Below are 25,560 nucleotides of genomic sequence, written 5' to 3'. Positions count from 1 at the left end.
AAAACTAAGTTCCAGTGCTAGCTCTTGCCTTAGGCCAGTTAGGCAATTGTCTAAGGTTCCAAGTTGCGGAAGGTCCTCAAATTTCATCCAATTAGTTTGATTCTTTGATTCCCAAAAAAGAGAAAAAAAAGGTTAATAATATAAAATGAATAAATTAAACCGCAAATTATAATTTAAAAAAATAAGGAAAACAACATCTAAGAAATTAAAAAAGAGGGGAAAAGGATGCCAATGAATTATACTTGATATATAAAAAACAGAAAAGATAAATTCTTTGTAATCTAGAAGTTGAAATCTCGCCCTCCTCTTTTTCTCTGTCAACTAAACTAAACAAATCAACAAAAACATAAAAATCTCCCCCCCCCCCCCAAAAAAAAAAAAAAAAAAATCACCAAAAAACTTGTTTTTTTTAGTCTTCACTTTAGGGCTTTAGGCCCCAAAATGCTTTTTTTTTTTAATTATTATAAAATATTTGCCTCAAAATACATAGAGCAGCACTGAAACTAACAAAACCATTTAATCCATAATAATTATTTATTTATCTAACTACTTAAAACAAAATCTAAAAAGTAAAATAAAATAAAATAACATAAAGGCATGTAATGTAATATATGAGGAATAGTTGGGGAAGGTGAGAGGAAGCGAGGGGCCGATTTTTATATTTTTATATTTGGTTGGGCCGAGTTAGACTAGCCGTTCTTCGGGGGTTCATGAACAGGATCTGAATTCTCTTTCTTTCAAAAGAAGTCTTAAATTATTGATTCCATTGCTCTTTCTTTTTTTCCTACTTTGTGTCACTCTCTAGGAAGTGTACGAGAAAGTTGTTCCTCTTGTTCCAATTAGGACTTTTGCGATTGGCTTAGGAATAAGAATAGAAAAAGTGGAATAAAATAAAATGAAATAAATTTTGAAATTAAAAAAAAAAAAGTTTGCGTTAGATAAAGTTGAAAATTCACCTTTTAATTTCTCTGTGCTTTATCTTTTTCCTGTCCATTGGTTAGCCTTAGTCCAAAAGTCTAAATTTTAAACCCCTAAATGAAGGAGTTCCCAATCGGCCCAATAAGAAATGACTTCTTCCAAGCGAAGTTACTTCTAAAGTAATATCATTTCCATTATATTAAACCCCCATACACACTCTCTCCTTAGTAAAGAGAAAGACTAAGAGGCTGATCATTGACTCAGAATTTGTAATATGGCACAAGAATCAGCTTCTTTCGATCTTGTACAGGTTGATGATTCCTACTTCTCACTAGTGTTTGATGAAAAAGAAGATCCGATTTTGCCTGTATCTGATGAGAAGTATGCAGAAGAGTTGCAGTTCCAAGAGGCCCTTATGGGCTCTGTGATCACTTCCAAATTGGCCAACAATGGAGCCTTAACCTTATTGCCATCAATGTCATCGCCAACGCCAACAATACAAGCAATTTTTCCAACCCCGGAACCAGAGCTAGCAAAAGAAGCTGGGGAATCATCACATAGCTTCTGTGAGATTTGTGTGGAAAGGAAAGATAGTGACCAGATGTTCAAAACTGAGAGCTGTGTTCACTCATTTTGCTCTGATTGCATTGGCAAACACGTTGCCACAAAGATCCAAGAGAGCATAACCACTGTTACTTGCCCTGGATTGGACTGCAAGGGTGTCATAGAACTCGATGCTTGCAGGGCAGTGCTTCCGAAAGACGTGTTGGACAAGTGGGACGAGGTGCTATGTGAAGCGCTGTTTGGTTCCCAGAGGTTTTACTGTCCTTTCAAGGATTGTTCAGCAATGTTGCTGAATGATAATGAAGAAGGAGAAGCGATTAGGGAGTCAGAGTGCCCGTTCTGCCATAGATTGTTCTGTGCGGTGTGTTATGTGCCTTGGCATTCAGGGGTTGATTGCGAAGAGTTCCAGAGATTGAACGAGGATGAGAGAGGGAGGGATGATCTCATGTTGAGGGAGCTTGTTAAGGAGAAGAAATGGAGGAGGTGTCCCCATTGCAAATATTTTGTGGAAAGGACTGAAGGTTGTTTACATATGACTTGCAGGTCAGTTTTGATCTTGACTATCATGTCGTTTTTTATATTTACAATCGGATTTGATGTCTATGAGATCAAGATAAAATACCAATTAGTTTATTTTTAGCATAGACCACATTCAAAACTTTTTCTATTTGATAACAAGACTAGGACAACAGGACCAGTTGAACCAACTTTTTTCTATTTGATAACAAGACCAGTTGAACAAGCTAAAACTAGGATTGTCATGTAATTTTTACATAATTACACATGAAGTATTTGCTTAGAATGACCTTATATATATTAGTGATGTTAATTAGTAGAAAATTGTATATTATGTTGGTTTTGTTTTTTTTGTTAACATGTGTTTAGAGTTCTTTGAGGCCTTGATTATTTTCCTTAGGCTCAGTGATAGTTACAAATTGTGTGAATGAGACATTTAGTTATAATTGTGAAATTGTATTTTCAAAAACATGATTTCACCATTTCTCAATAATAACTAAAATCATGTTTTCAATCATGATTTCAGCTAGAGTGTGTATGGGTAGTATATAACTTAGCATGCGAAAAATAATTAGCATTTTCTTAGTGTGTAGTAGTAGTACCCATATTATTGAGGGAAACTATTCTCTTACACTCATTTATATCAATATCCATAATTGATACGAAAATATCCACATTTTAAAACATGAAATTGGATGTAGAAAAACAAGTGTAAGAGTATCTATGCCTATTAAGTTGGTTGAGTGATAACATCTAAACAAAGACATTGGGGCATAGCAATGCCTATTAAGTTGGTTGTGTGATAAGATCTAAAATATATACATTGGGGCAGAGTAATGTTATCATTTTGCTCTGGCTAGAGAGGGACAATAAAATTAGATGCCTTGTTCAATTAATTAGCCCTCTTATGTGTTACATAATTTTATGATTTTGAGATGCCCAAAGTGTTCAACGGGTTTTAGCTGATGTAATTATAATGAGTCAAGAAGTTCTTTTTATAAGCAAAAGCAATTGTTTATTTGGTTGCAGGTGTACTTCCCAGTTCTGCTATGGATGTGGAGCTGAGTGGACTAGCGATCACGGTGGTTGCCAGAGAGATTAAATGTCTAGAATGAATCATAATGAAGATGTTATCACAAGCACTGTACTATAAGTATTGGAAACTCTGGATATATTACCTCTTTATTTTGCTTTTATCCTTGGTTAATTTATGAGAAAAATGCTCAAATTTGCATATAAATCTATTATTCAAATTCTTCTCATTAATTATTGAGAATTCACTCTACACTATTCTTAGCCTCTTGGACTATTATACATAAATAATAACTCCAAAATCAGAATCTATGCTAAAAATGAAGTTGAATGCAAAGTCAAAGATCAAAATCAACACACGTCAACGGTTGAATTAAGGTGGTCCTTGTGTGGCGTATGATCGGAGATTGAAGGATCTTGGTGCGTTAGTGTTTTTGCCGTTTGGGGAGTTGCTGCTTGCGTAACTTTGGATATGCATGTTGTATGCATTCTAAAAGGGGTAGTGTGTGTATTTTCTATTTCTTTGATGGTGGGAAACTTATAAGAGTGTTCTTGTACTAATGCTCATGTTTGTGTTATTTTTCTATACTTATATACGAACCTTGAATTTAAGATTCAGTTTGGTTTAGGTGAACTTAAAATTCAGTTTGATATATGTTAATGCTTCAAATAATCTTAGTGGTTAACTTGTTCAAATGAGTTATAGAAGGCATGAGAGAGACAAACTCACGAAGTTAAGAATGAAGTTAAGAATGCCCCGGTGTGGCGTTGACCAAAACTCTTTCAATGCTTAATTTAGCTTATTTAATATCAAAATCTCAAACATAAAAGTCTCTTGGAATTTCTCTTTATATCTTTGCATGGTAGTTTTTGGTATGAGTTTATATACAAACCATTTGACCATACTACCAAGATTTCCTCCATTTTCTCTAAGTGGGGCACGGAAGGTGTCATGACTACGATTATGGGCGGATGTCTAGAGTCGTGCTCATTTAGGTTATGTTTGGTGGCATCTAGGGAGAGGGAATATGAAAGAAAACACCAAGGGAAGGAAAAGGAAAAGAGAAAATGTTTTCATCTATGTGTGTTTGGATGTAGGAAGGATAAAAAAAGAAAACAAATTCTTTCCCTTGTTTGGTTTTCAAAGAGAATGAAACGGAAAATATTTGTTTTTACATTTATACCCATGAAGATATGATTTGTAAGAAGAATAGAATGGTAGATTGGTAATTTTATAATAAAAATTATAAAATAACCCCAAAATTCCTCTTCCTTTCCCTTTATGGAAATTTAATCACTCCAAATCAACCCACTTTTCTCTTCTCTCATCTAAATAAACAAGGAAAATGACTTCCCTTCTCTCCTTTTCTTTACCTTTCTCTCACCTTTGCCCAATTCAAACAAAGCGTTTAAGATGGTGAGCTAATTCTATGTGAATTCTGCCTTTGTTCCCGAAGAATCATGCATTCTCATGCATAGAGGCTCATTCTTTCTTCCTATCGTCCACTCTTTAGGGTGGACAAGTGGGTCTAAGCTAGACATGTGTGTATCCAGACCCTCCAAAGTTCCTGGGAAACTCTATTACATAGAGTTTTTAAAATCCTAACCATTCTTTAATAATATAAGAGTCAAGATTATGCCTTGTAAACTTTCCACTAACAAAACCCTTAAAATAGTAAAATATTAATGCATACAAAACAAAAAATGTTACACTGTGTTTGGCAAAAGCAAGGTAAAGGGAAGGGAAAGGAAATGGAGGAAGAGAGGGGAGAGGAAAGAAAAGAGAAACGAAAAAAAAATCCATGAAGTTGTTTTGGTTTGGAAGATAGAAATGGAGGAAAACATTGTTTATTGGTGGGTTCTTAGAATAAAATATTCAAGCATGAAATTTATGCATTTTCTACTAAAAATTATTTTTGTAGGTCTTTTTCAAAATATAATAATGACCATATTTTAGCTTATGTATGAATTATAAAGTGCATCTAATTGCATATTATAAATTGTACTCTTGCATATGCATGAGGTTACAAGTTAGTTGTGTATTAATTCATAACTTAAGAAAAATTCAAAATACATACATATATAATTAGTTGACACACTAATTCATTTTCAAAAATGATAGTTTTAGTATAAATAGGAGAGATGCTACACTTTCTCAATGATTAAAAGCTCTAAAACCTCAAGCATCTCTTACAATCATGGTAAAAAAAATTAATTCGTAAATATCCCTAGTAACTCAAATATTGATGGAATAGTTTTCATATTCTCATGTTTAATTTTAAATAAAAAATAATATATTTGTAGTGGTACAAAAAAATTCAAAAGAAATATTTTTTTTTGTTTATGTTAGCATTATTTTTATTTAAATAATATGTTGAGAAAATAATTCAAAATTTTATATACCTATGAGAATATAATTATTTTTATTTAAATAATATGTTGAGACTAACAGATTTTTATTTATCTATAAAATTTTATAGTAAGTAATAGTTCATTAAACTACTAATAAAAATTAAAATTTGAATGTAAAATAATAAAACACATTTAAGCCCACAAATGCTTGGTAAGTATGGAATTTCAATTTTTGATATGAAGTATATAGTATTAGAAATTTCATTGTGAAGTAAAAAAAAAAACATTTGATAATAAAATTTTTGATATTAATTAAGCTTGTGGGGATGGGGTGGACCTAAATTCGGCCCAATGACTAAAAATTGAGAAATAAATCTGAGGAGTGGACCCAGCCTAGAGTCCAACAAGAGATAGAAGGGAGTTCTCGTAGAAGAGGCCATTTGGGCCCACGACCGAGGTAGCCCGTGATACCCACTTTTCCCGAGGCCCAATAGGGTTCATTACTAAGGTAATCTCAAAAATCCCTTTTCCCTAAGATCATAAAGATTGTCTGAAGAACAACTTTCTCTCTTGACTGGGGCAACTTGTAGCACACACTTCTCTCGAGTAACACGTTGAAAAAAACGTAGAGCCTAACGTAACAATCACCTCCGCATTAATGAGACCTCACACCTAATGTCAGTCACATTAAATGCTGAATGACTGACCTGAACAGTGGAAACACTCCCAAAAGTATTTCTTTATGATCAAGGAATGGCAGGGCAAGAAGATGATGGGACAGTATCCCCCAAATCTAGCTAAGTGCAAGACAACTGGATGATGAGAGGAAATGGGTATAAAAGGAGGGGGAGGGCAACAAGAAGGGGGATCCAGACAGAGAGAGAGAGAGAGAAATTTTCATTTGGATTCATCACTTAGAACCCCTCTATGTACCATGAGAACATCTCTTTCATCATATATAAAACGTATGATTCAATCACTTTTTGTCTTTAGCCATCTTCTTAATTAGTCTTCCCATTGTGGAGTCTTCTCACCCACTTTGTACAAATTAGTTGTCTTGATCAAGAATCTTTGTTTAGAACAAGCCAAAAGTGTTTTGACCCCCACAAAGATACATACCATTTTGCAAAACCACTATGGTTCTTCTAAGCATCTCCTTAATGGAAAAAAATTGGAGAAACATTAATGTTGATCCTATCCAAAGAATTCACGCAATTTTCCAAGTTACTAGTAGTCATAACACAAGGAGTGCTACAAGATGTCATTTTGTTTATATGCCTTAGGATTGGTAGAAAACTTAAAATCCAATAATGAAATTATGAATTGTTTACTAGCAAGGTTTGCGATTCCTTTTTCCACTAAATATACAAGCACTATCATTTACGCAAGTGAGAGGGTAAAAGTAAAGAGAAAGGAAGTATTATTGAATTATGAATTATTTCGTTAATTTCACTTGATATAGGAGAATCTTAATCTCTATGTGAATCGGATAATATATAATAACAAAAATAATAGCATTTTACAAGTCTTGTGACCAGTAAGTATAAAACTGAATATACCCCCCACCATCTTTTTTTTTTTTTTTTTTTTTTCCTTCACAAAATTATAGTTGTTTATGATTTGGAGAGACAGTTGAAGTTTTTAGAGTTCAAAGACTAAAACTTAGGGTACGTTTGGTACACTGAATGTAGATTACATTAGGAATGGTAATCTTTATTATTGGGAATAGAAGACATTGTAATGGAATAGCTATTACTATTCATAAGTTTGGTTGTTACATATGGAAAGCTTGTAAAAGATGATGTATAAGGAAACTTTATATTTTTGAAAATATATTAATTTTAAAACCTATTATATATACTAAGGAATAGCTATTACATCCATTTTAAAGAGGAATAGCTATTCTTCAATTTAAAGAATAGTCATTCCAATGTAATAACTAATCCATGTAATAAAGATGCAACCAAATGATTGAATTGCTATGACACATGAATAATTATTCCATTACAGGAGCTATTACAGCATACCGAATTGCTATGTGGATATTGTTAGAGACATATGTTATGTAAATTGGCTAATTCTTTGACAAAATGCATTTTACTTGTAATTGGATAGATCTAGGATGAGTTTAGTACTTCAAGGAACAAGAATTTAAGTTTAGTATTGAAGCCATGCAAATTTGTCCAAGAAACAAGTGAAAAAGAGTTGTTCATTAAAACTCGACAGATTCATTTCTATTGAGTTTTAATGCTAATGCTCGATAGCAACTCTACAGAAACTATATCTATCGAGAATTATGAAATTTAGATTTCTAGATCTGATTTCATGCATATACAAGTATATTTGTGTAGGGTTTCTTTTCTCACAACCCTAGACGTATATAAGGATTATTTTAAAGGTCATCAAAGGTGATGCAAAGTGATGCAACTCAATACAAATTGATTGTGCATGCAAATTGTGACCGGAGATAGAATTTGCCCTAGTTCATTATATTCTTTGTAGAAGTTGTTGTGTCTTTGCGCCAGGGGTTTTGTAACTAAGAAGTTTCTTAATCTTCATCGTTGGATGAACTGAAAAACTTTGCAGCCAACATCTTTCTCAAGTTGGATCTGTGCATCGATTGGTTAGCCACGTACTAGGTGCTGTGCATTGAAAGGAGAGATTGTCACTGCATTGTAAGTCTAATTGGGTATTAGGGTAAGGGGTCAACTGTAGGTTGGTATTAGGTACAGGGATTCCTTTTACTTGAAACCACTTGTTTTGATAAGAATGGATTCTTGGGAATGGTAACCTTAAATTCACTTGGTGGGGTTTTGCCTCAGTGGTTTTGCTCATTCATAAACAAATCACCTGTGTCAAATTTATTTTCTCCTACATTTAACTTAGTTGATGATTTGTTTGTGCTATCATGCTTATTGCATGTAATTAAATCTAATTAATTCACTTGGCTAATTAATTGATTAATTTACCAAAAGGGGTCAATACATTCTTGGCCTATCCTATCAAAATTGATTTATAAATAGTCTAGTTAATAAAATATTGATGGAATAAATTTTCGTATATTCCCATGCCTATTTTTGAATAAAAAATAATGAATGTTTGTTTGCACAAAATATGACAAAAATATGTATGTTCTTGTTTACGTTTATGTTTTTGTTAATGGTAGTTTTATTTAATGTTATCTTTGAAATATGATTCTAAATGGCATTAGCCTCATAGTCATAATTAAAGCTGAAGAATAGTTTTTTGGTTAGTTTCAATGTAGCTAAGATTAGCTCTCCATGAATTCTCAACTCATCAATTCAGGTGTTGCTTTAGGTTTAATTATTTTAGAAGAATGTGCTAAGTTAATTTAAAAGTTTATTCTTCATATATCATTTTTTGTGATCAAATCAGGTAAGCAGTTTTTAGGAGATGAAGAATGTGGCTACTTTTAAATACAAAATCATACACCTTATATTTTCTAATATCCCGAATTAATGAAATTACTAATCATATGGAACAATTTATCATTGTTTCCTCTCGAGTATGAAATATAAAACGATCTCATATGTTTGCTTTCCGAATGCCTTCTTGAGCACATAGTTAAATTTTGGTTAGATTGGCTTCGTGTAAGAAATGTGTTGTACTAAGGGTGAGTTTGGTTCAGCTTTTTGTAAAAGTGCATAATGAAAAAATGGAGTTTTGTTAAAAGTGCATAATGAAAAAGTGGAGTTTCAAAAAGCTGAGTGTTTGATAAAAGCTGTTAAAAAGTGCATAATGAAAAAGCTGAGTGTTTGGCTAGCATTTATAAAAGTGGTAGTTTGAGGGATAAATTACCAAAAAGGACAATGTATATAAGGGAATTTATTTCATACTTTTTTTTTTTTTGGATGTGAGTTTATTATACTTATTTTTTTTGAAGCAAGTTTATTATACTTATTAAATCATCTATTTCATATACTTACTAAATAATAATAATAATAATAATAATAATAATAATAATATATTATTGGTATTATTTTAATAATGTTTGGGCAATTTTTCTTTTTTAGTGTCATAATTATTTGTTATTACTATTAATGACTTCTTATTAATATTAATTAAATCTAAATAATTTCCATCATCATGAAGCACAAAATAAAAATGTAAAAAGATGATAAAATATACACCAATAATCTAAGTTTAAATTGTACTACATAAAAATGTAAAAACATATAAAATACATATCAATAACCCAAGTTTAAATTGTACAACACAAAAATGTAAAAAAGATGATAAAATACATACCAATAACCCAAGTTTAAATTGTACTACATGATATTATAAAATAAAAAAAAAAAAAAAAAAGACAACTACTAATTATTATCCCCCCAAATGGAAATAGCAATGGAATCACGAAGAACCACCATCGCAGGGTCTGTTAAAGATCCTGAGTTCTGCTCATAACTGCTATCTGCTTCACTATTATGCTCTAGCCTTTTTTGCCTCGGGGTTGGAAGTTGTGTTTTTATCCATCTATAAAGTTAACCAGTGAGGTTGAAGCATATTAGCAAAGCCATAAAAACAAGCCAATGAGTAGTTACAATAGAAAAAGGCTTTTCAGAAATAACTGAACATTCCCGGAAATAATAACAAAATCTAAACAAAAATAAGTAGATGGTACTCAATAATTTCCCCAAATCTCTCAATACACATTGTCATCCACAGGCAAAAACAACTAAACAATCCTCCTGCCTATATACAATACAAAAACACTGCAATACTATTAATATTTGAAACCTCCACCTTCTCTCTAGTCCCTACTGATGTTATAATTTGATTAACTAGTAGTGCAGAAACTAATATTAACTCTGACTTAACAATCATTTTCTTTCCAATATTGAACAAAATCAAGCAAACAAAAAAACTAATCATTATTAAACTTTGTCTCTACAATCCTAACCAATCACTGCCACTATTTGGTTGCTGAGAAACACTAGAACAGGGCCAAGGACACATTTTCTTAGCAAAAGTATCTATTTGAGCTAGAATTGCGAACCTAGAATTGCTAAACTAGCAAAAGCAGCCACATACATGATGCACTCTTGTACTCAAGCACCATGACAAATAGCAGCACACTTAGAGAGCCATAAAACTTGAAAAATAAGAAAACTATGGAAATTCAGGTTATGACAGACTAGAAAAGATAAATTAATAGATCTTATAAACTTCAGGGCTCATACAAAATGCAAATTCCAAACATAAATTGTTGACAAGCTAAGGAGAAAAAAGATATGAAAAGACTGTAAAGAGCTCAATCCTAGATGGCTGGCTTCACTATTTATTCATGTTAGTAACAAAATAAAGTTACATGATTGCCTTTCCTTGCATATAACACCCAACATTGTCCAAATAGATCCACTGGAACTTCAACTATGAAGCACAAGATATGAAGCACAAGATATATAATTAGGAGATGCAGAGACTTGCTCAAACCATAGTTCGTGACATAATTAAAGGCAATATGAGAAGTAGGCAAATGTAATAAACATCTGTTGAGATATGTATAATAATAATAATAATAATAATAATAATAGCCAGTTGTAACTTGGTTGTTAAAGCTGAGTTCTGTCTTCAATTCATTGCCACACTAGGCTTTGTTCTCTCTGAGACATGACAATTGGAGATAGGTGCTTGCTAGCTAGATATTGCTTGGATTAGAAAATGGGTCAAGATATAACTCCTTAATTATTTCATTTATCAAAACTCAAGTAATTAAGGTGAAATTTTTACACAAACATGAAACAAATAAAGCCAGGTGACAGTGAGAACAAGAGATTGGAATTTGAACTGCCCAATCAAATTCATTTCTATAAACCTATAGATTAAATTTAGCCGGCCAAATTTGCACTAGTGCACAAGGATTAGGCTATACCCTTACCCAGCTCTAGGTTAGGTTCGGTTATCTGCCACATTAAACATACATACTATTTCATTAGAGAATTAAAATTTAAAAGGCCTTAAAGGAGACTTTACCTTAGATTATTTGTTTTGTCCAAAATATATTTATAAGTTAATTATCTCTCACACTCACTTACTCAAAAAGACCAATCACAGCGTCAATCCTTCAAAATCTAGTAACCAGGCCTTCTCTCGTTGGAACGACAAATAATTAAATGAAAAAGTTTTCGAAAATGTCTCTGACGTACTTGTGAAGAAAACTATTGAACCCGGATCTAATCCATGGAAGCAGCGGGTAAGGTCGGATTGAACTCAATTTCTTGTCCTTTATTCAAAGGCAAAAAAATTCTATATTAATTAAGCTAATTGAAATTCATGAAAATAAACAAATTAAATATAAGTGTTGGATGTGACATTTCTTCATTAAATTGGCCTTTCTAAACCTTAATAACAGAAACCACTGGAACTTCAACTGCAACAAAAGCAACCCTTGCAATACAGCAATTAACCTAAGAGTCATCGAAGCACGCATCCATATCATACAGTTCAAAGCAGTGCTGCTTTGCTATAACACATAAAACAAATCCAAGCATAACTTTCAAAACATTTCTTAAGAGTGAATCACTTAAGTCTGTGCAAGGATGCAGCATATCAAACTAGGTTCGCAATTCTAGCTCTAAACTAAACAATCACAACCTTAGTTTTTTACATCAAAAGTATCTAGTTTCCTAAACAAATAGGCTTATACATAAATTATACTATAATAGCTAAGATAATTTTCACAATGATGATGGAAAAACTGAAGCTTTCAACGATAATTTTCTCCTCTAATTTTCAGACCCCAAACCCAAACTTTTTTCTTTTTTCTATTAGAATTATGAGCTACAAGTCTACAAACCATTCATAGCAAGATTCAAACCACCGTAAATTCCAATCAACAAAAACAAATAACTAAACAATTAAAGGAACAATACCCATTCATAGCAAGATCTGAAAAAAAATTTCCCACACTTGCTAAAAAAAAAAAAAAAAAAATCAGATCAGTGTTGGTACCTGGTGGTTTTTGGTAGCAGATCAGTGTTTTTGGTACCTGAGAAATCAAAACCCAGATCCATGAGAAATCAACCAAAGAATAGAGAAATCAAAACCAACCCAGACCCATGAGAATCAACCCAGGTTCGGTCCAAATCAAAACAACCCATACCCATGAGAAATCAACCCAAAGAACACACAGAAAAATCATTACCCATAACACAAACCGCAATCCAAAACTACAGAAATAGCGATACCCAAACCCACGGCCAAACAACCATAAACACGCGGAAAGACAGAAAGAAAGAAGAAGAAGAGGAAGAAGAAAAGGAAGACGAAGAAAAAAGACAGAGCAGAGAGACTTACGAAGAGGGTAGAGCAAAGTAGAAAGAAGAGATGGGAGGCGTCGTGCAAAGGGAGAGCAGAGATGAGATGAGGGGCGTGAGAGAACTGAATAATTGAATGGGTATTTCCATAATTCTATTATAGCAACGGTAACCCATCCAAAACGCGCAGTGCGCGTTTTCATTTATGGACCCTTAGAGGTCCATAAAAATTTCCGCGTTTGTCCGCGTTTTTGGGCTTAACCAAACACAATTTTAGGTTTGGCTTTTTTCAAAAAGCCCTTTTTGGGCTCAAAATGTGGAAACAAACGAGCACTAAATGAGTTGCAAAACCTTCTTTCAATCTTTCTAGAGAGAGTGAGAGAAAGAGAGAGTGAGAGAATTTTAATTATAAGAAGACTATATGTGAAAGCACACAATCTTCAACAAGCATCTGATAAGCTCCTTCACTGGAAATTTCTTTATAACTAATGCAGGTCTACACACAAAAAACTATTAAACTATTAAATTAAACACAACTAAACCCCCTTCCAATTTTAATTACAGAGAACATGATAGTAAAATACAACATTGTTGTTGAATCCAAAATAATTGAAAGGTCTTTGAGAATGATAGTGTCAGTACATACCCTCAAATTGTGATATTTTATTTTTGTGCTTTATGTCAAAGAGATGACATTTTCAGAAATTAACCCTGATTTGGTAACAATAAAGTCATTATAATATTCCAATAATATTCTATAATTAATTATAAATGACTACTAATTAATTAATTAAATATAAATATATAAAAATACTTGTTTTGAAAAAAGAAGAAGAGGGCATCTCTAGCTAGCTATGCTTAATGGTTGAATTTATAAAAAAGCTAAGTGTCTCTAATATTGAAAAATAATTTTCATATTTTCATGTTTAAATTTGAATATAAATACACACCTTCTCAAAAAAAAAAAAAAAAAAAAAAAAAAAAAAAAAAAAAAATATACATACACACACAGGTAAAAAAAAGTCAAAAATATATTTCCATTTTTTTATGTTTATGTTTATATTAACATTATTTAAGGAATATGTTTAAAAATTCAAAATTTTATATACCCGAGAGAAATGTACTTTGATAAATCTAAATGGTCCAAAATAATGGACCTCATAAAAAAAATATTACAAAGATGATATATTTCAAACATCCTTCATTAAGGGTTATCTCCAGAGGTGGGATCGTCCTGAGTAGGGTGGGTAGTGGCATCGTCTTCAATGTTGACATCTTCAAAGCTTGTTTGGAGGAGGGAGCTAGTAGCACCAATATTGAGCTTGATGGAACTGAAGTCAACTTTTGGGAAGCGTTCCTCAACGTCCATACGAAAATCTTCGAAGCCAGCAGCATAATTTGCATCTAAAAGATCAGTATACTGTTTGGAAGCTTTGAACTCCATAACAACATCCTCTTTGGCTTTCTGAAGAAGGGTGCTCAGCTCATCATTTTTCTTTTGAAGATGATCAAGACAAGGGTCCTTTTCGACGATGTCAGCCTTCAGCTCTTCGACAAGGTTTTGCGTTTCTTTGGCCTCGTTTGTAGCCTTGGCTGCCACTTCAACCTAGCCCTTGCAGTCATCCTTCACCTCTTGAATCCTCGTCTCAAGCAAAATCCTTGTCTTGTCCAATTCTGTGGCTTGCTTGGACGTTGCGATGAACTTTGACATTGCCTATAAGAAGTGATAAAAATAATGGTTTTAGACAAGAAAAGCGTGAAATGACAAAGACGAGGCAAGAATGAAATTGCATACCTTAAAAAGATTATGAACACCAAAATGTTCAAAATCTTTTAAAGACATGTCATAATAGGCAGCTATGTCTTCATCAGACGCAACCTTCTCAGAGTGTTCCCAAGCCAAATACTCGTTTTCAACAAGATTCATAGGAATCCTTTGAGAAGGCTGGGACGAGGCAGGCGCAGTGGCCTTGGACGGAGTAATCTCAACGGGGGTAGACGAGTCTACATCAAAAATTTGGACGGACGGTTGAGTCGTAGGGAGACTAGGCTTGACAACTCCTGGTTTGGACGACCCATGCTTCGCCTTCTTTCCTCGATGACTGGGAAGGTTTCCCAAGTCAAGCATCTTGGATAAAGTTTTCATTTTGTCCCCAACAGAAGGACAAAGTTGGGATTGAGTTTCAGGCCTGTTTGCCTCGTTCACCACCTCTTTTCCCTTATTTTCTTTCATAGTTGCCATCCCAAAATTTTTTTATTTTTTTTAAATGATGATTAAAGTTAAGCCAAGAAGTATAACACAAATAATACTCAAATAAATTCCAAGTAAAAAGAAAACTCACATCTACGAATAATGAGCTCGTGAGCAATGGCTTCAGCAATTGGTTCAAGGCCGAGTCCCTACACGGCAAGACGTTGAAGGGTGACCAATGAATGGAAACTCTTGTCGACGTAAATACGAGCTTTGTGGACACGATTACGATAAAATTTGCTTACAAATGGTCATCCAACAGCTAAAAAGAGAGAGAGAGAGAGAGAAGGATTAGACAATTACAAACAAAAGATAAAAATAATACCTAAAAAATTTTAAAAAAAATAAAAAATAAAAATAACATACCTTTAGGACGAAGGTTCCCTAATTCCCTAGTGTAAGGGGTAAATTTATCCCTGCTAATCTTAACTGGGTTCCCAGCCCAAAAACTAGAGATGAAGAAGAACTCCGTTTTTCCGTTTCTATCAGACGAGATAATGGATTTTATTAATCTACAATCTGTACCCCTAGCTGTAAATTGATAAAACTCAAGGGACTGGTTAATTTTTGAGGGTTTGTAGCAGAAGAAGAACTCATCCATAATAAGAGGACAGTCCCCTCCAAATACTTCCCTTCACAAAACTTGCATAGAGACATTCAGTTTCCATGTATTAGGGTTAAATTGACATACCCCTAAACCTAACCTAACAAGTAATTCCCTAGCAAAGGCATTTAAGGGTAACCTAAGTCTCCCTAAAGATAAGCCTCATAGACGCCTATCCCAAAATGAGGGTTGCAGCACCACTCCCTATGGACGACTAACCTAGGGTTAAGGTCATTTGGAATCTGGTACCAAGTCCTAAGTGAGGTGAGCCTCTGTTCATTTGTTTTTTAAGGGATACCTACAGCGCAACTATAAACTATTTCTATCTCGTCTAAAGGACTAGATGGAGGGACACTCGTCGAAGTGCCAGCTCAAGACCCAGAAGATGCCCTTGTCCTGAGTTGTTCCTGAAGTACTTCTATAGGAACTCCAGGAACACTAGACGTGTACTCCTCATCCATGGTGTTCCCCCCACTACTACTATTGCTAGTGCTATTACTGGAGCCACTATAGCTAGTTGAATCATGATAATTGTTTATAGCCTTATCTATACTATTACTAGACAAAGAGATGACAGTTTCAAACATCTTGAAGAAAACTTAAAAGGAAAACCTAAAGACGAGAATGAAGAGAATACCTGGCTCTAGACGGAAGAGGTCTATAGACGCAAAAGAACTTTTAAACGAGGCTCTAGACGACAAATGTCAAGGAAGAAAATTTTTGAAATGCGAAGGGCAGAAGGGGAATTCTACTATTTATAGGCAATGAAGGTTGGCATCTGAAATGACGTGATCAGCCAGGAAAGACCACGTGGCATCCTTCTTGAAAGACGAAATGCCATGATTGAAACACGCCAAATTGGACCACGTGTCATGCCCCAAACCCAAAGGGGTCCAAAGCATGAGAAACACATCCCAAAGATACTTGTAGATTTTTCCTTTTTGGAAAATCAAACTATAAGAGATCTTTATTTTCCTTTCATTTCCACAGGATAAGAATATATAACCATAAATCTCCACATTACAAGTCAGAGCTCTATAACACATTTACAAACAATAGCTAAAAATCATATGCCTCCACATAATACATGAATATATAATACAAAACTCTTGGATTACACAAAGTCACAATCTTATCAAGAATAAGAAATCTTAATATCGAGTCTAGGCCTACCACATCTAAGGCTAACAAACCTTAAGTGACCAACCTCCAATAGAATTAATTAAAGTCTCGTTGGACATAGCAAAATCGAGTCACCAACCATTTAACGCAAAAGTCTCTAAATTTAACATAGCACTTCAATCATCACCAACGAAGTAAGCTTCATATCCAAGGTATAGCTAATTACTCTAAAAAACTGTTAGAGGGTGGAATGAGTTAAAGCCCAGTAAGTAGCATAATTAATGGGGGTGGGGGAAATGCAAGTTTCATCTTCAATAATAATAATATGACAAAAATGATTAAATAATGAAACACAAAGTTTCTTAAAGTAAATACCTTGAAATAATATACTATAATCTGTGAGCACTAACAATATAATTTCCAAAGCCCTACTATCTAACATAAGATAAATTATCACAAATATACCATACTACCACATAGACCAGTCAGGGGATCTACTCATTCACAACTGGCATGATATTGTCCTCTCTGGTATGCAAACTCTTGGCCCTATGGACAGCAGCCTCACCCATATCCTCAAGGTTTTTCTCTCCCCCCACAGGTAGCAGAGAGAGCACATCAAATAGGACCTCTTTTGCATGTGGTCTCTTCGCCCCATGGGCAGCAACCTCACCTACACACAATCAAGGAACCTCTTCCCCCCATCGGCAGCGGGGAAGAACGCGTCATCCAAAGTGAAAGGGCACTGACTTGGATTTGATTCCATTGTCAAAAAGACTACGAAGACCAAATCGGGTGATCACAGGGAAATCACACGTGGCATGATGTTAAAACCACATAAAACTCATAGGTTACATATACTTTGAAACACATAATTTATGTCTAGGTAATTTCAGAAAAACCTTAAATAATCTAACTTCCACAAAGTTTGTAAGGTTTTCAACTTCATTCTTGTCAAGAGATTTTCTATCAATTTCCCACGAAACAAGACAAGATAAACGTCTTTAAATTTTATAATGTACCATAAAATCCATGATTTCTTTATCTAAGATTAAATAAAAGATGCTCATTTTTTCATATCAACAATTCTTGTATTTCCCTAAATGCAATACCAAATATGATGCACTTTTCATATATAATAGGGTCACAACACAATACTTTTAAGAAAACATATATCCATATATAATTTTCCAAAATGTGTTTGACCCAAAAACAACATTTATTTTCCAAAAATCTCATTAAAAGCTACTTACCTTACAACCTGCAAAAAGCCTAAATTCTCCAAGCTCTAAAGGAGATTAGCTAGAACCTCAACAATATCAAGCAAACCTAACACAATAAGTATAAAGTTTAAAATTGCATCTAGCAAAAATTTAGGAATTGCCAAATAAACACTTAATTAGGCAAGCCTAGTATTTAACCTCATCAATAATAATATTTCCACTTCCAAACTTTCTCAACAAATTGATTCATAAGGCATAAACTCCAATTATAAAGTTAACCCATCTAATATCATTTCCAACATTATGACTAACTTCCATAAAATTTACTCTACATCATTAAGAGACCTATGAAAGCAAAATCAAAATATCCTCCAAGACAAGAAATTTAGAACTTCAACTAAATCCAAATAGACCCTCTTTTAGTCAACACACTTAGGTATTATGGGCTGTGCCACTTCCACATAATACCTAAGTGTGTTGACTAAAAGAGGGTCTACGGAAAACCTGACCCCACCCTCTAGAATTGCCATAAAGGGGAAGAAAGCAGTACCGTGCCCTCTGTGGAGAGCAATTTCGCTCTCATGGCAATATGCTACTTCCACATCATTGGGAATCTCAAACTTTTGCCTAAAGGTGGCTAAAGATGCCGGGATATCTAGAAGAAAAGCGAAACCCATTTCAAAGCCTAATATTGTAGGAAGAAACTCGAAGAAGGAAACTGAAGTAAAAGGAAGGGGTAGAAAACTTACTTTGGACTCTAAGGAAGGAAGGGTCTCTAGACTGGTGAGTAAGCGCTTAAATGGATGCTCGGTAGAGAGTAAGCTCAGGAAGAGGAGAGTAAAAAAGTGAAAGAACGTTCTGAGAAGAACTATTTATAGAGGCCAAAGAGGATAGAGAGACGATTAATCAGTAATAAATAGGCACGATTAACAAAAAACTCTACGAATGCCAATGGTAACCGACACGCGCGTCACCTCGGTTCATGAATCGTCAGGTAATAATGACAACTAAACTTGGCGCCCCGGAATAGCACATCTTTTGAGAGAGCATTAATGGGACGCCATAACCGCCCAAGTTTCTACTTGTTCATCTCCCAAAACGAGAATGCTTTTTCGGTTCCTTGATTCTTCCTAGTAGCTGGGTATGAATCAAAGAGAGGCTATTATACAGCACCGAGGTTCCTGAACCCAATTGGGCCTTGGATTCAGGCCCAGCAACACGACCTACACTCTCAATCCCTTTTACTCTACCCTCACAAACTACAAGTCCAAGTCTCATCACCTAATCATTGCTCGGCGTGAAATGCCCGAATAATAAAGAAAGACTGAAATCCGAACACACCATAGCATGCTCGGCAGTTTCCAGGAAACATCACTACCGAGTATATTCACTTGAGTTGGAACCAAGTTTCAAGGCCACATTCGCCACACTCCACTCTCACCTAAACATCCACTTACGACAGATGATATTGGACCTTCAATTGCACTAACTATGGCAGTAATCATGATCTCTCCACTAATTTAGAGCTATAAATATGAGAAGTTGGGGGAGGAAAAAGGGGGTTGAGAGGTTCACAAAAAAAGAAGAAGTTAGAGAGTAGAACAAAACATCGATCCAAAAAGAGAAAGGATAAACTACGTTGAGTCTTTATGCCGAGAATGACTCAAAGTAGGAAATCCTAAGCCCATCTTATAAGTAAGTTGTGAGCCCAAGTGAGGTCAAGCCCAATAGCCTCATTTCCGATGTGCACAGTACCCTTACATATGCATGGGGTTACAAGCTAGTTGTGTATTAATTTACAACTCAAGAGAAATTCAAAATACATACAAACATAATTAATTAACACACTAATTCATCTTCAAAAATGATAGTTTCAATACGAGAGGTGCTACGTCTACAACATTTTTACAACAAATCATAGGTGGTTAGTTGTTATTGGTTCAAATTTAAACTTAATACTTAGATTATTTTTTTGCCCCAACAATAATAGCCAGTAACAACTTGCCACTTAAGATTTGTTGTAAAAATATTATGGACAGATCATTTCTCTTTCAATATACTTAGAAGAGATGCAACACGTTCTTAGTGATTAAAAGCTCTAAAACCTTAAGCATCTCTTACAATTATGGTAAAAAATTAATTCGTAAATAGCCTAAGTAACTCAAATATTGATGGAATAATTTTCTTATTCTCATGTTTAATTTTGAATAAAAAATAATATATTTTCAATGGTAAAAAAAAAATTCCAAAACGCATCTTCTTTTGTTTATGTTAACATTATTTTTATTTAAATAATATGGTCAGAAAATAATTCAAAATTTTATATACTTGTGACACTATCAGATTTTTAATTATATATAAATTTATATAGTAAGTAATAGTTCATTAGAATACTAGTAAAAATTAAAATTTGAATGTAAAAAAATAAAACACATATAAGCCCGCAAAGGCTTGGAAACTATGGAATTTCAATTTGTGATACAAAGTATATTTTATTAGAAATTTAATTTGTGAAGTAAAAAACAAACATTTAATAATAAATTTTATGATATTAAGCTACGTACTATTTTGCAAAACCACCATGATAATTATGAATATCTCTTCAATAGAAAAAATTAGGAGAAACACTGATATTGATCCTATCATAAGAATTCACGCCATTTTCCAAGTTACTACTACTAGTAGCCATGGCACAAGGAGCGCTATAATATGTCATTTTGTTTATATGCCCTAGGATTGGCAGAAAACTTAAAATTTAATAATGAAATTATGAATTGTATAGTAGGAAGGTTTGTCATTCCTTCCATGCTAAATATACAAGCACTACCATTGGCACAAGTGAGAGGGTAAATGAAAAAGGAAAGGAAGTATTATCGAATTACGAATTATTTTGTTGATTTTGCTTGATCTATAGGAGAATCTTAATCTTTATGTGAACCGAATAATATATAATAGCAAAAATAATAGCATTTTATAAGTCTTGTGACCGGTAAGTAGAACATTGAATTTCGTCCCTCCTCCTTTTTTTTTTTTTTTTTTTTAATAAAATAATAGTTCACTATGATTTGGTGAGACACTGAAATTTTTTAGAGTGTAATTAAAGACTAAAACTTAAGTGTCTCTTGAACTTATGGTTAAAATTGATTTGTAAATAGCCTAGTTAATAAAAATATTGATGGAATAATTTTCATATATTCTCATGCTTGTATTTGAATAAAAAAATAATGAATTTTTGTTTATACAAAATAAGATAAAACATGTATGTTCTTGTTTAAATTTATGCTTATATTTATGATATTTTCGTTTAATGTTATCAGCCTCATAGTCAGACATTCAAGCTTTAAAGTCTTGAAGAATTGTTTTTTGGTCAGTTTCAATGTAGCTAAGATTAGCTCTCCAACAAATTCTCAGCTAATCAATTCAGGTGTTGCTTTAGGTTTGATTATTTAAGAAGCATATGCTAAATTAATTGCAAAGTTTAGGCTTGACATGTCATTCGTTGTGATTAAATCAAGTAAGCAATTTTCTAATATCCTTAATTAATGAAATTCCTAATCGTATAGAACAATTCTTTACTGTTTCCTCTTGAGGATGAAATGTAAAATGATCCCATATGTTTGCTTTTTGGATGCCTTCTTTAGCACAATTAGATTCTGGATGGATTGGCTTCGTGTAAGAAATATGTTGTCCAAAATTAATTGCTAAACCTTTCTTCGGTCTTTTTAAGAGAGAGAGAGAGAGAGAGAGAGATTTTTAATAAGGAGAACATGGATCATATGAAAAGTTTAAGAACGGCAAATATAGACCAATTCTCTAAGCGTGCGCTTCTAAGAATATCTCTGGGATTAATGTGGGTCTGCATACGAAACACTATTAAATTATCAAGGCAAATGCAATTGAAACTCATACCAATTCTAATAATAGAGAACATGATAGAAAAAAATAGCATTGTTGTTGAGCCCAAAATAATCGAAAGGTCCCTGAGAAAGATAGTGTTAGGACTATTAAATTGTGGTATTTTATTTCTTTGCATTATGACAAATAGAGGACTTTTTCAAAAATTAACCTTTATTTTGTAACAATAAAGTAATTATAACATTCTAATAATATTCTGTAATAAAAAAAAAGAATAATAATTAATTAATTATAAATAAAAAAATAAAAATATGTGTCCTGTAAAGAAAGGAGAAGACATCTCTAGCTAGCTAGCTATATACTTAACAGTTGAATTTATAAATAGCCTAATTATCTCAAATATTGACAAAATTATTTTCATGTTTATATATATATATATATATATATATAGTGGTAAAAAAAAGTCAAAAGCTTATTTTCATTTGTTTATGGTTATTGTGGGGCCGAAGAAAGTGTGGCCCCAGCCCAGACCCAGTATATCTTAAGGTCCGCGGCCCAAGCCGAGGAGAGCCATTGCCGAGGACGACCTCCTGCTCGGCACTTCACTAAACGCCCAAAGAAAGGAGCAAACTGAGTGTAGGGGCAGGGTCAGGGAAAAAGCAGCCAACACAGTAATACGGAATTCGGCGTCTGACAAGCCCATGCCCATGCCCATGCCCATGCGCTTTTCCAGCAACTCCCAACCACTCTAGGTATGGGTCGACTGGACAGGCCTGCACCCTAAAAGTAAAATCAACACGTGGACGCAAAAAAGGGGTATGGAACACCAGTATAAAATGAGAAGGAAAGAAGGCTTTAAGGGGGGGGGGGGGACGACTCTTTAAAGAAAAAAGAAAAGGGGTTTAGCTAGAAAAAACCAAGCCCGCCCATGCAGTATTTTCCCGTAGGAACTACTACTAAACAGCTGATCTATGCCCAAGATCATACCTTTGAAGCCCACTCTCTACAAATGATATTGTGAAGGCCTCTTTTCGTGCGAGCCCAACGCTGTCTTGGGATCATAACAAATTGGGCACCTACAATTGGCGCCGTCTGTGGGGAGGTTTGTGTCTTGGCATAGATGATGGTTTGAGACAGTACCCGTGTCGTTTCTACTAGCCACTTACAGTGCTCTAGCGTAAGGCTTCGATAGGGGCTATAATTCTTGACTAGGGGCTACACTTATAGCGTCAGCCATGCAGATGGTTCAAGGGGCTCGGTCGAGGATTTCATTCCCTTAAAGCCAAGGCCCCATAGATGAGAAAAGTAAAAAGTACAAGTTTTGGACAGAACCAAGGTCTTGTATAGTCCTCGGACCCAAGCCTCTGGAGAAACCAACTACTTAGAAGCAAAAGTACAAGTTTTGGACAAAACCAAGGCCTTGTATGGTCCTCAGACCCAAGCCTCTGGGGAAACCAACTACTTGAGCGAAAAAGTACAAGTTTTGGACAGAACCAAGGCCTTGTATGGTCCTCGGACCCAAACCTCTGGGGAAACCAACTACTTAGAAGCAAAAGTATATGTTTTGGACAAAACCAAGACCTTGTATGGTCCTCGGACCCAAGCCTCTGGGGAAACCAACTACTTGAGCGAAAAAGTACAAGTTTTGGACAGAACCAAGGCTTTGTATGGTCCTCGGACCCAAGCCTCTGGGGAAACCAACTACTTGAACGAAAAAGTACAAGTTTTGGACAGAACTAAGACCTTGTATGGTCCTCGGACCCAAGCCTCTGGGGAAACCAACTACTTAGAAGTAAAAGTACAAGTTTTGGACAGAACCAAGGCCTTGTATGGTCCTCGGACCCAAGCCTCTGGGGAAACCAACTACTTGAGCGAAAAAGTACAAGTTTTGGACAGAACCAAGGCCTTGTATGGTCCTCGGACCCAAGCCTCTGGGGAAACCAACTACTTGAACGAAAAAGTACAAGTTTTGGACAGAACTAAGGCCTTGTATGGTCCTCGGACCTAAGCCTCTGGGGAAACCAACTACTTAAAAGCAAAAGTACAAGTTTTGGACAGAACCAAGGCCTTGTATGGTCCTCGGACCCAAGCCTCTGGGGAAACCAACTACTTGAACGCAAAAGTACAAGTTTTGGACAGAACCAAAGCCTTGGATGGTCCTCGGACTCGAGCCTCTGGGAAGACCAACTACTTAAGATGAAAATTGCAGGGAGTAGACACGGCCTGGACGTTATACGGCCCTAAGAGTCTACCCCAGATGAAAGCTATCCATTGATAGATGGGTTAATTCCTAGATCGACTGAAATCCGCAGCCTACCCTCGGATCCTCGATATCAAAGGAATTGGTGCAACTGTTATAGGGCCAGGTGTTATTAAAACATGGTCAAAGCCCCTCGCTGCTCGGCAGCCCCTCGGAGGGTATATTTTGTATTTATCGTTCTCGGACGATCGCCGTGCCTGTGTTACGGGGTATTAAGCCATTCTCTTGGTTAGTTTTCTGAGTTTTACTTACTAGGAGTTATCGTTATTATATTTGATAATACCTAATAATGCCGATAAGTTCAGATTGGTAAGGTTCTGTTTCAAAATTTCCTGCCTTAAACATCACTAAAGGAAAATACATACATAAGCGTACTTGTTCACAAAGTAATGGCTGCCGAAAGGAAAAGTATTTAGAAAGAAATAAACTCATCTTTTATTAAGACAAAGGAACAGTACAATGTACAATGAAAAGCTGGAATAAGCTTATACTAAAGCTAACTACGTAAGCGAAAAGAAAATATACAAGAGAATAAAGAGAAAGCCGAGGAAGAAGCACAGAGGAGGGGTTGGCTGCTGTTCCAAGATGTCGTCTAAGAAAACTATTCCTCGACACTTTTACATGCCCATAACTCAAGCAGCCAAAGAACCCAATTTGGGGCCTACACCGTTGAAGAAAAGGTGCAAGGAACCTGACCTCAGGCTAACACCGTTTGAAGAAACGGTGCAGAGAGCCGGAGGTGGAGGAGCCTCCGTATAACCACGTCTGCAATAAAGCAGACGGCGCTGATGGCGGAAAACCTTACTTCTGACGCATCAAGAATCTGACGCGGCCAGTACCTGCTTCGGATTTTGGCTAAAAGAGGGAGAGTTATCATCCCCATCTTACCAAAATGGAAGATCATCTTGAGTCTGTGTCTACCTTGTCCAGACCACATCACCTTGAGCCTCGGAGGGACCCGGCGCCTCTGCGGAGGGCGTAGTTTCTTCACCCCTACACGTGCTTTAAGCATATTGCACCAAGGGTGGGAAGCGCTAAATATGGAGACTGTGATTATGGCTGAAGGGTTACGGTTGTGAAGAAAATTGATGGGTTTGTATGTAAGAGGAGTGACCTACTGTCCTACTTATTTAAAGGGAAAAGAGGAGATATTTAATTTACACAGAGTTCCAAAGAATGCTACAGACAAGGAATAGTGGGCTCAAGTTCCAACGCCATTCGTGACCGTAGGATCTAAAGATCCTCGTGAAGGAGCACCTCGAGCGTAGGGGTGTCAAAGGACCCCGCGTGAGTGGGTGAAGGAATGCCTCTTAATTTGACACGTCCCCCGTGTAAATGGAAAAATGCAAATATTAATGGAGTGTAGAATCAGAGTAGGCTATGATGTAGGCCCAACATTATCAAAACCCTCCTCCCCAACTAAAAGTCGGGCAGCAGGCTTTTTAGGGACTATTGTGGGGCCGAAGAAAGTGTGGCCCCGGCCCAGGCCCAGTCTATCTTAAGGTCCGCGGCCCAAGCCGAGGAGAGCCATTGCCGAGGACAACCTTCTGCTCGGCACTTCACTAAACGCCCAAAGAAAGGAG

The 25,560-nt window shown here is 35.1% G+C and overlaps 2 protein-coding genes across 2 annotated transcripts; one reads left to right on the top strand and one right to left on the bottom strand.

Annotated features, from left to right (window-relative positions):
- Positions 1-1,079: 1,079 nt before the first annotated feature.
- LOC115992060 (probable E3 ubiquitin-protein ligase RNF217) lies at positions 1,080-3,205 on the top strand. Its single transcript, XM_031116103.1, has 2 exons — positions 1,080-2,025; positions 3,028-3,205. The coding sequence occupies exons 1-2, from the start codon at positions 1,193-1,195 to the stop codon at positions 3,098-3,100; spliced, it is 906 nt and encodes a 301-aa protein (XP_030971963.1). The 5' UTR covers positions 1,080-1,192; the 3' UTR covers positions 3,101-3,205.
- A 6,491-nt stretch (positions 3,206-9,696) lies between these two features.
- LOC115991317 lies at positions 9,697-12,865 on the bottom strand. The gene is made up of 3 exons (XM_031115024.1): positions 12,703-12,865; positions 12,358-12,394; positions 9,697-9,879 (listed from the first exon to the last, which is right to left on the bottom strand). Exons 1-3 carry the CDS (start codon positions 12,863-12,865, stop codon positions 9,720-9,722), a joined length of 360 nt encoding a protein of 119 aa, XP_030970884.1. The 3' UTR covers positions 9,697-9,719.
- Between the last annotated feature and the right edge of the window lie 12,695 nt (positions 12,866-25,560).

This window comes from Quercus lobata, chromosome 5 (assembly GCF_001633185.2).
Source record: "Quercus lobata isolate SW786 chromosome 5, ValleyOak3.0 Primary Assembly, whole genome shotgun sequence".
NCBI classification, from domain to species: domain Eukaryota; kingdom Viridiplantae; phylum Streptophyta; class Magnoliopsida; order Fagales; family Fagaceae; genus Quercus; species Quercus lobata.
This window is presented reverse-complemented; position numbering and strand designations above follow the sequence as displayed.

Bases quoted from the DNA above. Each gene is read 5' to 3' on its own strand.
- LOC115992060 (XM_031116103.1), top strand. From the start codon at position 1,193: ATGGCACAAGAATCAGCTTCTTTCGATCTTGTACAGGTTGATGATTCC. The intron at 2,026-3,027 runs GTCAGTTTTGAT...ATTTGGTTGCAG, and splicing joins TGTTTACATATGACTTGCAG to GTGTACTTCCCAGTTCTGCT.
- LOC115991317 (XM_031115024.1), bottom strand. From the start codon at position 12,865: ATGAAAACGCGCACTGCGCGTTTTGGATGGGTTACCGTTGCTATAATA. The intron at 12,395-12,702 runs GTAAGTCTCTCT...TTGATTTCTCAG, and splicing joins TACTTTGCTCTACCCTCTTC to GTACCAAAAACACTGATCTG. The intron at 9,880-12,357 runs GTACCAACACTG...TTAACTTTATAG, and splicing joins CTGCTACCAAAAACCACCAG to ATGGATAAAAACACAACTTC.